Source organism: Grus americana, chromosome 4, assembly GCF_028858705.1.
Source record: "Grus americana isolate bGruAme1 chromosome 4, bGruAme1.mat, whole genome shotgun sequence".
In the NCBI taxonomy this organism is placed as follows: Eukaryota; Metazoa; Chordata; class Aves; order Gruiformes; family Gruidae; genus Grus; species Grus americana.
The window spans coordinates 6498633-6512433 of record NC_072855.1 but is presented as its reverse complement, the minus strand read 5'-3'; the positions used below and the strand labels follow the sequence as shown (position 1 = coordinate 6512433).

General features: G+C 45.7%; 1 protein-coding gene across 1 annotated transcript; it reads right to left on the bottom strand.

The window, feature by feature from the left end:
• Positions 1–1349: 1349 nt before the first annotated feature.
• On the bottom strand, positions 1350–8842 carry CD8A (CD8 subunit alpha). The gene is made up of 6 exons (XM_054825544.1): positions 8793–8842; positions 7845–8213; positions 7161–7250; positions 6557–6673; positions 4938–4968; positions 1350–2425 (listed from the first exon to the last, which is right to left on the bottom strand). Exons 1-6 carry the CDS (start codon positions 8836–8838, stop codon positions 2371–2373), a joined length of 708 nt encoding a protein of 235 aa, XP_054681519.1. The 5' UTR covers positions 8839–8842; the 3' UTR covers positions 1350–2370.
• Between the last annotated feature and the right edge of the window lie 4959 nt (positions 8843–13801).

Below are 13801 nucleotides of genomic sequence, written 5' to 3'. Positions count from 1 at the left end.
CAGGCCTGACCTCTGTAGGCTCTCATAGCAGTAGAGCTACCAATAAATATTTAACCTGTGGATCATGAAATAACATTTGAAAAAATAGCATAGCTTACAGGGAGCAAAATACAGAAAAAACACTTCTGCTAGGTTTTCTGTTCAGTGTTTAACACTATACATTTAATCTTGGTGTGTGTCACATACCACACTCAACCACTGTGCTAGAGAAAATGCATTCTCAAGGAAATGCTTCCCATGCACGATATGTGGCTTTTTGTGGGGAAACAGCAGATGCGTGCTGTCAGATCATTTCATATTCTTTCTACAAAACCATTTAAAAGAACTGGAGTGGGAGGGGGAAGGTCACTGTGGGAGTGGGGAGACAATCTGAGTTGTTGGAAGAGGATTTAGGTTTGGGGGAGAGCGCGGGCTCAGGAGGAGCATTGCCCAGCAGCCTGGGTTCCAGAAACTTGGGGTGATGTAGACCAAAGCTCTGTAATGTGGAAAAACCAGGATAAAACAATTGAGAATGGCAATGAAAGAGCTGTAGAGGATGTTACCAGTGAGGTAGTGATGTTCCTACCTTTTGTAAACTGTTTTGCAGAAATGCTTTATGAGTTAAGGTTTTATAAGTGAAAACTTCTAGCTCAAACCAGGAGACTCTGGGACAAGCTAATAAAAAAATTGATGCTCATAGGAAAGAGAGAAAATGTATGAGCTTTTCATTTGCATGGATGAGATTGGACTTGTTTAGGTAAACATAATGTAAAAAACCAGGGCTAAAGGTTGAACTTTGTCTGCCTAGAAACAGGTTGTTGAGTCGATCTGCTTTGTGGTGGTGTCAAAATGCAGCTGCGCGTTGGTGATGGGCCAGAGCCTGGTACCGCAGCTGCGGCGAGACCCTCTCTTCTCCCCAGCTTAGCACCTGGGGTTTGAGCGAGGCCACCCGTGATAGATTGAATGTGTGTCAGTGTTTCTTAATGGCTGTGAATTAATTTCAATGTTAAGGCTGTTGTGTTAACTTTTCCTTTACAGTGTGTGTAGATACATGTAGTTGTTATTCAGTATTTGCCTGCTCTTGTCTAGATACACTTATCTAGTCCCTAATTGTAGGGTTTTTTATTAAGTGTTACAAAAACCTGAGTTAGGAAGATCTTTGTTTCTTTCTGAATTTCTCTCCTTCCCAGCTTGTTTGCAGAGGAGGAGACTAGCAAAGAGTTTCTCTCATTCTTTTTTTCCCCAGGTTTTTATCAGCTCCTTAGCAAGAATACCTGAGTACCTCCAGAGTCTTTATCTCATCCACCTTCATAACACTCCCCCATGCCAGGGGGGTGCTGCGGGGCCCATCTCATAAGTCTCTGGGAAAATACTTTTAGAGAGATCAGGCTGGTATGTAAATTGTTGCCTTTTTCCCTTACCCAAGACTTCCTCAAACCCTCAGTGATTCTTTTCACGAACAGTTTTAGCTTTTCTGAGGCTGGGAACTGGAGAAAGAAAGAAACGTTATTGAGTCTGACTAGAAACATCATTTTATTTTTTCTCAGTTCTTGATTTGGAAGTGTAGTAAGGAAATATTTACATCAAATACAGAGCAAAAGACCAGAACTCATTGTAGACAATCAATGTGTCCCAAGAAGCTGTGCTAAAAGTCCTGCTTAACCAAAGTGAGTGACAAAGACTGGTGGGTTTTTTTGTTTGGGTCGGTTTTTTTTACCACTCATCCATTTCTTCCAGAAAGAAAGAAAATCCCACCTTCCTTGCTCAGGCAAAACTGCTGAAATCAGTGGAGGTGGGGCTAGCAGCAGAACAAGGATAGCAAGAGGGGAAACAGTAAACCTTACCCCACAGGGTTGTAAAATCTTAAAAAGTAAGGCTCTCTAATCAATATTTACCTTCTCAGTGCAGCCCTGTGTTATATTAAATGAAACAGTAAAACTAGGAGATGCGTGGCACCGCAAAGAGAGGGTGTGTATTTCTGAGGAATCTTGTAGCAAATTCAACTTCCAGCTGCATTTTAGAAAGAATTATTACACACTCTTGAGGAAGGATCTGGCTAATATCCTTATTTCTCATCGGCTTATCACTGATACATGTCAGCATCACGACTGACCTGGTTTTTTTGCCTGAGCCACGGAGCTCTGTCACTGGGAATAGAGGTGGCGTTCGGCTTTGGGAATTAATTTGAAAAAACTCAGGGTTTGGAAGGAGCTGTGCTTGAGTGTGTGGTTCACAGACAAAGCGTCTGCTTGCTGTCTGTGCGTCTGCTCCATCTTGTCTTTTCAAATTAGTGAAGGTAGCGTGCGTGAGAAGTAGTAGCAGTATAGATAACGTGGGTGATGGGCTTATGCAGTGACAGCTCCCAGAAGATGAGCCAGAAGGCACAGATGCTTATACGTGTCGGTTCGGCATGCTAGATTTCGCGTTGGGCTTCCCATTCACAGGTCTAGAGAGAGAAGAGGTTTGTATTTACTGTGATGTAAAAGGAACAAGAAGGCAATTAATGTGTGGCTGCTGATCAGCTCATTTAGCCTTGGTCTGCAGTCAGGGACCTTGAAGAACAGGCTGCAAAGTGTTCTTCCTAAATCCCCTTCCTGCTGGTGAGGGATCTGCCAGCATTCAACTAGTGACAGCCAGTAGCAGGACTTATTTAAGATACACTGCTAATCAATCATTACACTAAAAAAAAAAAAATATTGTGGGTTGCTTTTTTTTTTTTTTAAATTTGCTTCTGACTTCTGCACACATCTGTCCTCTCGTCAAGCCTTTCTCCACACTCAGAAATGCTGGGAGCTGAAATGGGAAGAAAAGCTTAGGGCTTTTTTGGAGTTGGGAGAGCTGTTATCAGTTCATAAAGACTTTTTTTTTCTTGTTGCAAACCAGTTTCTTGCAGAGGAGTTTAAAAGGAGGCTTTCCAGACTACCAGCGTGTTCCCAAAATGATGGAAATTACTGGTCTCTAGCAACTGTTAGTTTTATGCCGATATAATGAGTTGGAGATTTGACACCCGTTTTCACTGAAGATTAATTTGTGGTGGAAAATGAATCCTTCAGCTGCCAGCAAGAATCCCAGGCCAGGTCCTGAGGCGCTCTTTGATTGAGTGAATTGCACTATTAACTTCCACAGAGCTTCATTTCAATAAGCGGGAACAGCTCAGAGCAGCAGGAATTTCCTCTCTAAATAAAAGCTTAAATATGCTACAATTGCTTCAACCAGAATTCTGTCATGTTAGCGCTGTCGAAGGAGAGCTGTCCTTGATGAGCTGATTTCCTAAGGCACTTGTAACCCAATCGCTCTATCGGAGCAAAATTGAAGAGCTCTGCGGCGTGTTTTTTCCCTTGGGGACAGAACATCTTTGCACAGGGCTGGCAACAGGAATTGAGATAAGCGAAGAATGCAAGCATCGTCCTAAACAAGGCTGCAAGAAGAGCTCGTAGTTATCATTTAGCCCTTGGAAAGCCAGGGGAGGATCAGAAGAGCGCTGGATATAATAAATATCCATCGTAAAAATGACAAGCTGTTCCCTTTTTCAGACAGGTAAAAGAAAATGCAGGTCTGTGGGTGCAGCTGTATTCTGATATGTATGTAGGGAGATTGCACCCGAAGGGCAGAAGGCATTGCCACTCCATGCCTCTTCCTTTAAACACTTATTATTCAGGCAATGATTTCTGATGCGTTCTGCCTTTAAAAAAAAAAATATATAGGGATCCTTTTCCTGTTAATGTAGGGGAAGGAAGGCGTTTCCTAGTTACCGTTTCTTTCTGAGTGTGTTAATTTGGACAACTAAAAATCTATTAACTTTACTATGAAACCCATGGACGTATAAGAAGGATTATTAATTTATCTGATTCAAAAGATGCTTGATTTGCAAAGAATAAGGCTCCAGAGGTGTGACAATACTGTTCCAAACTTTCTTGCAACCCAGCTTTTCCAAGTGCCAGCCCGGCGCTGGCCTGGCCGGAGCAGTAGTGGGGATTTCCCTCCTAGAGCCCTCTCTGGCCCCGAGCCCTGGGCTGCACGCTGAGCACAAAGCTTGCAAAACTGCACAAGTGGTTTTCTGCAGAGCAGGCGAGGTGAAGAAACCAGCCGCAGGAAGGTCGATTTGCAGAAGCAAAACGCGCATTGCTCGCAAGCAAAAGGATTTCTTCTTCCAAACGGGCAAATTGCAATTCTTATTCTGACAGTGTTTTCCTGGTGACTTGGGATGATGGGTGGGTTGGGGAGGTAGGAGGGGGAAAGCAGAAAAAAGGATTTCTGTCTGCCTCAGAAAACAGGTTAACTCTAAAGCCATATGTATCTGCATTGCTGTTCCTCAGGAAGGTCATCTAAGGCTGCATCAGCCTCTCTGCTACTAGTAGTTACCTCCCGTTTGGGAAACGGAAGCATAAAGCCACGGTGATGTTGGTCCGAAACTGTGCAGAAGGGGATTTGGGATGCAGTAACTTGTATCTAGCCCATGGGCACAACCCCAAGGTCCAGTGATGAAATCAGAGGAACAGGTTGGGAAGGGGAAGGAATGAAATGCTGTCACCCCGGGCTCGAGTTGGAGTAGTGCATTGGGAGCACTCAAGTGTGATGTTAGTTATGAGCGCTGGGTTTTTAGGCTGCCACAACCACCTTCTGTCTTTCTGTTTAGTATCAACTGCAATGTCAGTGCTCAGTCATTTGAATTACTTCATATTAAAAAAAAATACACACACCCCCCCCCAAAAAAAGCCCAACCAAAAGTCAACCAACAAAACAACCCAAACAACCAACACAAACACAGGAGAAGAGAATCTTATATGTCTTTTTTGCCCTTAATTCATTACGCAGTCCCCTCCTATCCACCGTATATTAGATGAAGAATTTTTAGCTTGCTTTTTTGGCACCTGCCTGCTTTATCGCTTGAGGGTGAGATGCTGCCAAGTTTAAGAGAAAAATGTCACTAAGAGAAAAAACACCTGTCGCTTACTAACCTTTTACATCTGCACCTTCGTCTTCTGGTTTCTAAAACAAAAAAAGAGAACGTTTTAGTTCAAAGATACGAAGTCACAGCTCAGTAAAGAAACGCGGCAGAGGGAAGGAAGGGCTGGCATTCCCTAGCAGCTTGCTTGCTTTAAGACTAACAGCAGATAAATCAAGCTTATTTTTGAGGAAAGCCATTTCCCCAGCAGTCCACTTCAGTATTTTCACTAATTAAATTTTCATGTGAGTAGCAGGGTCAGCCTGGGAACACTGACAGTGAGGTTTTGGGTTGGTGGTTTTTGGTTTTAGTCTCCAGCAACTTAGGCATGTTTGCTGAAAGTCCATCGACAGCAATTAATTTCTACAACAGATGAGTGGCGATGATGCCATGCAGCATGCAACCAAGTTGAATGATACTCCTTCCCCATTTTAGCATCTAAGTCGTTACGCATTCGGTGAAATACAATGTCGAGGCGTTAATTTTAGCACAAGGTAAAAACCTGTCCTTGAGGGTTGGGGCTGCCTGCTGCAGAAATTAATTCCAGCTAATGGCTTTTCCCTGATGATTCACATCAGTGTTAAAAGGCAGAAATAAATCACTGAGTGGCATTTGTAGGTTAACGGTGTCGCGGGTCACCAGGGCGTCCTGGTGCACACAGAGGGGCTCTTGGCTCCTGGTGACTTCAGAGGGAATTTGGACCAAGGCCGGGTGCTCTGCTGCATCATCAGCTATTTCCCTGAAGAATGATGATTTTTGGCTGTGGCTCATCAGTGTTTTTTCACCTATTTCTTCCTATCCCTGCAGACCATGGTGATCAGTATTTTTGGGGGCTGAAGGATGCAGAAAAATTGTACTTTTTTTCAACTGGATCAGCTGGTAAATTCATCTCAGGCTGCGGGGTCAGTGAGGATTTAGTTGGGTTAATTCAGAGGCAAAATACTTTGGTGTTCCAGGGAAACGAGCTGAGCCAGATTAATGAAATCAGTGTAACTTCTGGGGCTGTCGGGGCCCTCCCCAAAGGAAAGTTAAACTGATTTCAGCGAGCATTAAATCGATTTAAATACATTTGCACTAACTGCTTGCTCAGGGTAGTTTAAAGGCATTTCAAACATGAAATTTCACCAAAATACTTTTGCCTACCCAGAGATTTTGCATTACCGTTTTAACCGTAGCAGTCTCTGAACCTGTGTAATTAAGCTGCTCGTTTGCTTACAGCTCAAGCTGCTAATGGGAGTCTCAGCATTTGAATTTGCAAGCCCGGTGCTGGAGCATGTTTTACCCTATTTTGTCACAGTGTTTCAGGGTCTGGTTCTTTTATCCCTGATACACCAATTTAAGGACGGTAAAGCCAATACAGTTTGATAGAGTAAATTTTCTCTATTTATAATCTATTTTTCTTCCTCGTAGTGTAGAAATTGAGAATTATTTCTCAGGCTAAGCCTACTAATGAGGAGAATATGGACACGGATTTTTTTTTTTTTAAACAGTGGTCGTTCTCTCGAGTTGACTGTGTCCTGGTTATCTGATATCTACGTAAAGGGGGTAGCTAGAAAATCTCTTCCCCTGCAGGACAGGGCTGCAGTTTCAGGTTAGCGGAATATCTGCGGGGGGGTTATGGGTGAGTCTTACGTTGACAGGCGATGACAGTGACTGCCAAGGCGAGCAGGAGCAGGAGGCAGGCGCCTGCCAAGGGAACCCAGATGATGATATCACAGGAGAAATTCAGCTTTTTCTCCTTGTTGGTCTCTGCAGGAATATAGAGGAAAGGCGTTCATGGCTGGTGTTACAGCCAGCTCTGGTGGAGCCGAGGGACCTGCTTGGCTTCTCCTGGCTCACCAGAGATGTCCGCAAGTGCAGCATGGGCCTTTGTTAGTGCTGCCGCTCTGGGTGTTTTCCTGGGGACTTGAGGAGGGACACGTAGCCGAAAGTTTTCTCGTGTCCCCTGACAAGGCTAAAACCAGCCCCAGCCCCCAAGGCTCTACCCTCCCTCCACCTCTTCCCGCTGTGCCCAGCCAGAAGATGTGCTCGTGCTTTTTAAATCATCCTTAGCCTCTCTTAAGTGGGATGGAACGTTGAGGTTTAACCCTCCCCGCTGCACGTACCCAAGTATCCAGCTCTGATAAAGCTCTAAGGATTTTTCCTTCTCCCCCATCCCAAAATGCCTGCAGCGTCCCCCTGGTAGCTGTGGACCAGAGCCCAGCTCTTCCCCTCTCCGTCCCTGCAGCTGGGCTACCTGCATCCCGGGTCTTCAGACAGGGGTCCGTTTGGGTGATGCCATGCTGGGTGGTGTGTGCTGGTGTGCTGGATGCCACTGTGGTGGTGACTGCAAGTGAAAATGGATAAAAACAGCATATAGGGAAATAAAATAGTGCTCTCCTGCCCTTCTGCTCTCCCACCCCTGCCAGGGCATGGCTGCTCCTGTGCCCGCTGTAGGGCTCAGGTCTGGGGGGGCTTTATAGAGCCCATTTTGGAGAGTGTGTCCCCTGAGGAGGGTCTTCCTTCCTCCCTAAGGAGCTGCAGGCTCCTTATTTCTTGCTTTCTGCCACCACCATCAGAAAGCCTGAGTATCCTGAGGTTGGTAAGACTTTTGGGACCTATGTGAGGTGAGGATGGAGGGGGCAGTGGTGGACGTGGTGGACTTTGCTTTAGTCTCATCCCTTCAGAGCCACGAATGGGATGGAGAAGTGGGGGTGAGGAGGTGATGCCCCTTTGCCTTTGGGCAGGGGTGACACCATGAGAAGAAACAGCAAGCAGGGACCCTCTGGCAGGAGGACGGGTGCATTGGTCACAAGATGCCTTGGGCAAGCAAGCAGGGAAACAGGGTTTGTGGGAGAGGTGACTAATTAAAAAAGGCGTGGGCAGGGGGTGCTGGGCATTTTGGCAGAGCTAAGCAAGGTTGAGTGGAGGTGTTGCTGACCTGGGAAGAAGACAGGCTGGCCAGGGCTGAAGTACAGCATTTGGTTACTGTTCATGAGGCAGAAGTATTTCCCTTCGTCCTCCAGCGTGAAAGACTTCACTACTAGCCAGTAGGAGTTGCTGCGTTTTGATGCCTCGAAGCGCGTGGATGTCTCCTTGTTCCCACTGAAGACAGTCCGGGGCAGGGAGGAAATGAAGACGATGAAGTGAAGGGTCCCGTGCTTGTCCAGGCGGAGCCACGATACGCCACTGTCCTCCTTGGCAGACAGACACTCCAGCTCCAGCCGCTGTCCCATCCGGGGGTGCTTGATGCTTTTGTCACGAAACCCAACCTTCATATTGTACTTCTGGCCCTGGATCCCAGGGCAGCCTGCGGGAGAGAAATCCTCGCGGGAACTGCTTGGGAAAAGTCACGTCCCCTCCGGGCAAACCTCATTCCCTGTCTATGTGGTGCAAGGTCAAATGCAAAGGATGACCGTGCTCTCTGAATGATTTGGAGGTTTTATTCCAGTCCTTGCTGGGATAGTGTGTGGAGGGTGCTCAGCCTTCAGCCACCCGGGCTTTAAGGATGGGTGCTGCCCTCCAGAAAAGCCTTTCAGCTGCCTTCTCAGGGATGGTACCTCTTCCCAGCTTCTCTGAAGTGACTCCCTAAAAACACTGACTGCTAAATCCCCTTTCTTTCCCCTTCCCTCTCCCCTCTGGAACCACTTCTCCGACTGGGCTCCCATCCCGGTGCGTATGATGCTGCAGCCACCCCTCTGGCTTCCCTATGCTGGCTGAGGTGATGCCTCCTTTACCTCCACAATTATGGAACAAACCTCAAAGTCAGCCTTTCTGGTTTGCTTTTTATTTTCCCTTTAACTATTTAGCCCAGTTCCTTGGAGTCCATGGAAGGGGTTTACTTGCCCATCCCGGTGAAGGTGATGCACAGCCTGGTGTCCATACTCACAGAATCCCAGAATGAGCAGCAGGAGCAGTGCAGGAGACCTGGCCATCTTGGGGATGGTGCAACCGAGCAGAGGTGATCTTTCTCACTTGACTTAGGAGGCTGTGTCGCTCTTTGGAACGGATGTGATGTCATCAGGACCCTCTTGGGTAAAGAGACGATGTTCGACATCTGTGGCAAAATGAAGGGGGGGGGAAAGAAACGATTTCTGAAGAAATTCAATTCTAATCCAGAATTTTGGCTCATTTATTGTTATTAATTCTTAACGGCACCTCAAGGATTTTACCTCGATGACTTCCCTAGAGATTCAGACGGATGATGCTCGTGCCTGAGGTAGGATCAGCACCGCAGCCTGCTGTCTCCCAGCCGTCTGGGGTTCAGAGCAGCTCCAGCTCTGCAGAGGTCACAGACCAGCCCTGTGCTTTGGCCACAGGCCCCAGGTTGCATTTCTTGGCAGGGATTCTGCTGCATTCGCTTGTGCGCGCTCAACGGGTCTCATGCAGATGGTAGAGCATGCCGTATTTTATTACCTAGCAAGCAAGACATGGGTGTTTCATAGCATATATCCATATGTATTATTTATCTCCAAGCACATGCGTTGCTGACATGCAGCTGAGTTCTTCAGGTGTTCAATTGTTCTCTTTGCAATTCTTCTTTGCAATTGCTCTGCAAAAGCTGCTTTGTGCAAGGCAGGTGGTCTGTGATCTGAAAGCCACTGAGAAAGCTCTGTGCCCCAGGGGTATGCATTTTTTAATTTTTTTTTTTTAACATCTGTGGTTTTCTTCTGTAACCACAGGGGTTTCTGCCCTGACAAAAAAGCTTTTGCGTGCTTCAGCAGAGAGGCCCCTTGCTGTTGCCTCCCGGTGACCACTTCCATGTGGGTATAGGTGATGCTTCCTGGAGCTTTGCATGAACAGCAGCAACAGTTTCACCAGACTGTGAGATGGTAGGCTGGTGTTTTATTTATTTCTTTGCTTGGCACTTCCTAGATTTCCTGTGCGAGGTGTTTTTCTATTACTCCTCTGCAAAGAAGGCCTCCTTTTCCTGGGAATGCCAGAAACCAGGTGCTGCTGACTTTGATGCCATTGCTATTGTGGCTGCTACTTAGAGATGAGTTATGGAAAATGATTTAGGAACTGGGTTTATTTCATTGAGCATCAAAGTATGTTGGTGAGTGAGGAAAGCTGCTGTTAGGCCTGCTGAGATGTTTGAAATTCATACTTTCATGAGACTATGAAACTTGTCACGTCTGCCTGAAATAGAGCAGATTTTGGCAAAAGAAAGAAAAAATAGGTTTTGTCAATTAAACAACATTACAAGGATCTGGATCTCAAAATCCCATCAAGCAAATGTGACCATCAGGCTTGAGGTGCTTCCAAGGTTCTCCAGGCATCTCCAGATGAGATACCTAAGTGATGTTACTTGTGTAGGCTCCTTCTGGTTTCAATGGGCAGTTTATTCTCCTTATCCTAAGTAGAATTCATCCTCCCTTTATAATGGGATAAGCTGCTCTTCAGAAGCACTTCTTTTCACAGGCCGATGGAGGAATGTAGGCAAGGAACTGAAACCATGGGCCTGCCTTGTAGATGACTAGAGTTGAGTCTCATGTTTTCTGAGATGCTGTAGTGAGCTGGTTCCTGCCATCCATCAGGATTGTTGTGTGAGTGTCCCCCCACTTCCATCACTATCACAACTCAGTGTCAGGAAATGGAATTTCAGAAGCATTTTAAAAAGCACAACCCTCTCGAGACCAAAGTAGGAAAATTCCTGATTCCCATTTTTCAGTATGGTTCAAATGGAAATGAACATGCTGGGAAACGAGAATGGACCAAATGTTTGTCAGAACAGGGTTCTCACCCTATCGTAGAGTGTGGATGCTTACCTACAGCATGTAGTACATGTCCTCATAGATGTGCTGATGGATGTGCTGGCAGAACCTATATGATTAAAGGATCAGCCTGGAGGGGCTATTGCCTTTCTTACCAGGGACATCTTACTTCTCTCTTGTCTCTGATTAACAGTAAATTTAATTATGAATGAGTTCTGGGTGCCAAACTGAAGCCCAGAGGTTCCTGTTCTGGATGTAGAGGTGTCCTTGATCTTGGTCCTCGTAGCTCACAGCTTGAGCTGGTTTCCATGCAAGGCCACCATTTCATGTGTCACATTCAGACCCCAGGCTCCGTGTCACCGTGCAGAGGTCTCCTTTTCCTCTTTGTACTTTTGTTTGCTGAAGTGCTTTGTGACTCACCACTACAAGAAAGATACCACCAGCCCCTGTCTCTTCTGATGCTTGTCCCTTGCATTGGACAAGGGCGACGTTGGGGAGTCACAGGAGGTGGCGTCAGGGGGAGCTATTCCTTTCTGCTGCCTGCAATAAACTGCTAATGAAAATATCCTTTTAAGGCAAGACAAAAGCTTATTGTCAGGGGAGGGATATAGCTGTAAGTGGGCTGCCCTGCTTCGCTTTTCAGCGTGGATGCCCTTCATCGGCCAGAGAGGGCAGCAGGGAAGCGTAGCTCCGATGGGGATGTCTGCGTGTGGTCAGACGAAACCACCCCTTCCATGTGCCCTCATGTCTCCTAAATATTACATTAGCTGGAGCAGGGATCATCTTTCTCTGGCTTCTGTGTTTAGGCATCGCATAGCACAAAGCTGGTTCTATTTTGCGTAGTAAAACAACTAAAACAGTTGCAATGGCAATTATTTGGTTACGAAAAGCTCCAGGACCTCCAGGAAAAGCTGTAATTTAAAATCAACACTTCTATAAATAATTTAGATCGGTATATGTATGTTTTACACTGGTGACCTACTCCAAAACTAGCAGTGGTAGGTGGTTAATGAGATCAATGAAGAAATCCCCTTGACTTCAGTGTACTCTGGTTTTGGCAGTTTGTCCTCTAGATGACATTTTGCAGTAGACTTGTCATTGTTAGACTGAGAACCTAAGTCAAACCAGTGAAACACTAGCATTAATAACATGTTTGATTAGTAATTTTTATTGTAGTGCCACAGTGATGATATGACTAAGGAAGAAAAAATTCAGACAACCAGTTACTTCCGCAGAGCATTGTATAAGAGATGCCAGGAGACCAGACAGGTTGGTTAGACAGTAGAAGGTAATTTCTTTTTGTCCCAAACTTACCAGTAAGTTTCATTTCACTCGTAGCTAAGGTTACAGGGCTCGATTGCTGGTGAACTCCAGCCTAAGTTCCTTATGACTGAGGTTTATCTTTATATACTAAGGCAAGCCTAGTTCTGTACTTAATTCATGTCAAACAGTTTTAAACAGAAGGAGACGGGAGCAAAGAGAGAAGAGACAAAACCACCCAGGGAAGAGACAGACTGAAAAGGATCCGCATTTTTGGAATGAGGCTCGGCAGGAGGTGATTTTAGGATTAATTTTCTCTGTGCTTGCTTACATCTGTTTAAGAGAAGACATGGGAAATGAGAAGGAGCTTGGGGCACCAGAACTGGAAGAGGTGCTGAGTTTCAGATATGACTGATTTCGTGGTCATTTTGTGGAAGGATCAGTGACTTCTGTGTAGTGGTAAGAAACTCTTTAGCTTCTTAATATCAGTAATATCAGACATTGCATGGATGTCTCACCGTATTGCGTGACTGGCAGCACATCTCAGGACATGGGAGTCACGCTGTGATTATTCGTAGACACAATAGTAGCATCAAAATGACCGTGCTCTATCAGGCCCATTGTTTCTGTTGCCCATGGCATCTCCTTGCAGTGCTTCAGAAGGATTTCCCATTGCTAAGCAATGATGCAATGTTGCTGATGACAGGCAGGTGCTGCTAGATTGCTGCAAGTGATCAGTGATGGTAACCCAGGGTGTGACACCGGATTGTGTTTGCTTCAGCACTGCTGATTCTTCTTCTTGTTAACCTTTGAAGGATCCCTTTTGTAAGGAGGAATGGAAACGTCTAATGAACATTTAAAAATTCAGTTGCAAATCACAAATTTCTTTTTCAAACAGAAGGGGGGAAAAAAACCAAAAACATTTCCGGTGTGAAATGAAGCTGTGGTTTATGAGCAACTTGCTGCCCCCCTTTTCTTTGCAAAGCTGCAGCACTGAAGGGGTTTGGAGAATGTCAAGTGCAACTGTCACACAGCAGACACACTTTTTCCACTGTAGCTGCATGTTTCCAATTCAGTGGCCAATACTGCACTCTCTCCTGGTACTCTCAGTGTAAACATCACATACCTTACAATACAGTGTGCAAACCACAGACACTACTGCGCTCTCATTTCTCCGTGGTGCAGTCATTTAAGCTGATCGCTGGCTTGAAAAATCTCCATGATCTCCACGCTTGTCAATACCTCAGCGCAGAGTTTGATACACGAAAACCTGAATGTGTTCAGAGTTTTCCTTCCTCAGGCTTCTTGCACCTTCTGTCTTGATGCTGCAGAGCTGGTTTGTGCAGACATTTGGTAAATCAGCAATCGGTAATCGCATCTTTTGGGGACTGGTGATCATTTACTCCGCCAGCACCACAGCTGGAGTTGGCAGTAGACAGGTTGGGGGTTTTTTTGCAGTTCCAATCTCATAAATACCTCAGAGATTCAGTCCAGAACTATAGAAAGACTTTGTATTTTCTAGCACTGAATATGGGCTTTCCTTAGGAAAAGCAAAATCATCTGTATAGCTCCAGTGTATAATTTTTTTGTCTGAAGAGCAGTTCCAACCATCTTTAATTGGTCAGCTGGGCCTGTTATCTCACTTCCAATTCCCACAGTCAGATTTCTGTTGGGTTTGAGGCACTGTTTGACAGTTGTCCTCCTAGTTCAGCCCCCTTCCAGGGTCTCACACCCTGGGAGCTGACATCTGTCTCCATCAATCCAGAGTCTTTTCGAATCCAGTCCCCTTCCTCGCTGTACATTGACTTTCTTCCCTGAAGACCTTGGGCAGGAAAACCTGGCAGAGAAACCCCAGGAAGTTTCTGGGCCCATCTGTGTGGTGCAGGAGGACTTTCCCAGAGCAGGGTGTTGCTGTGCATTTTTA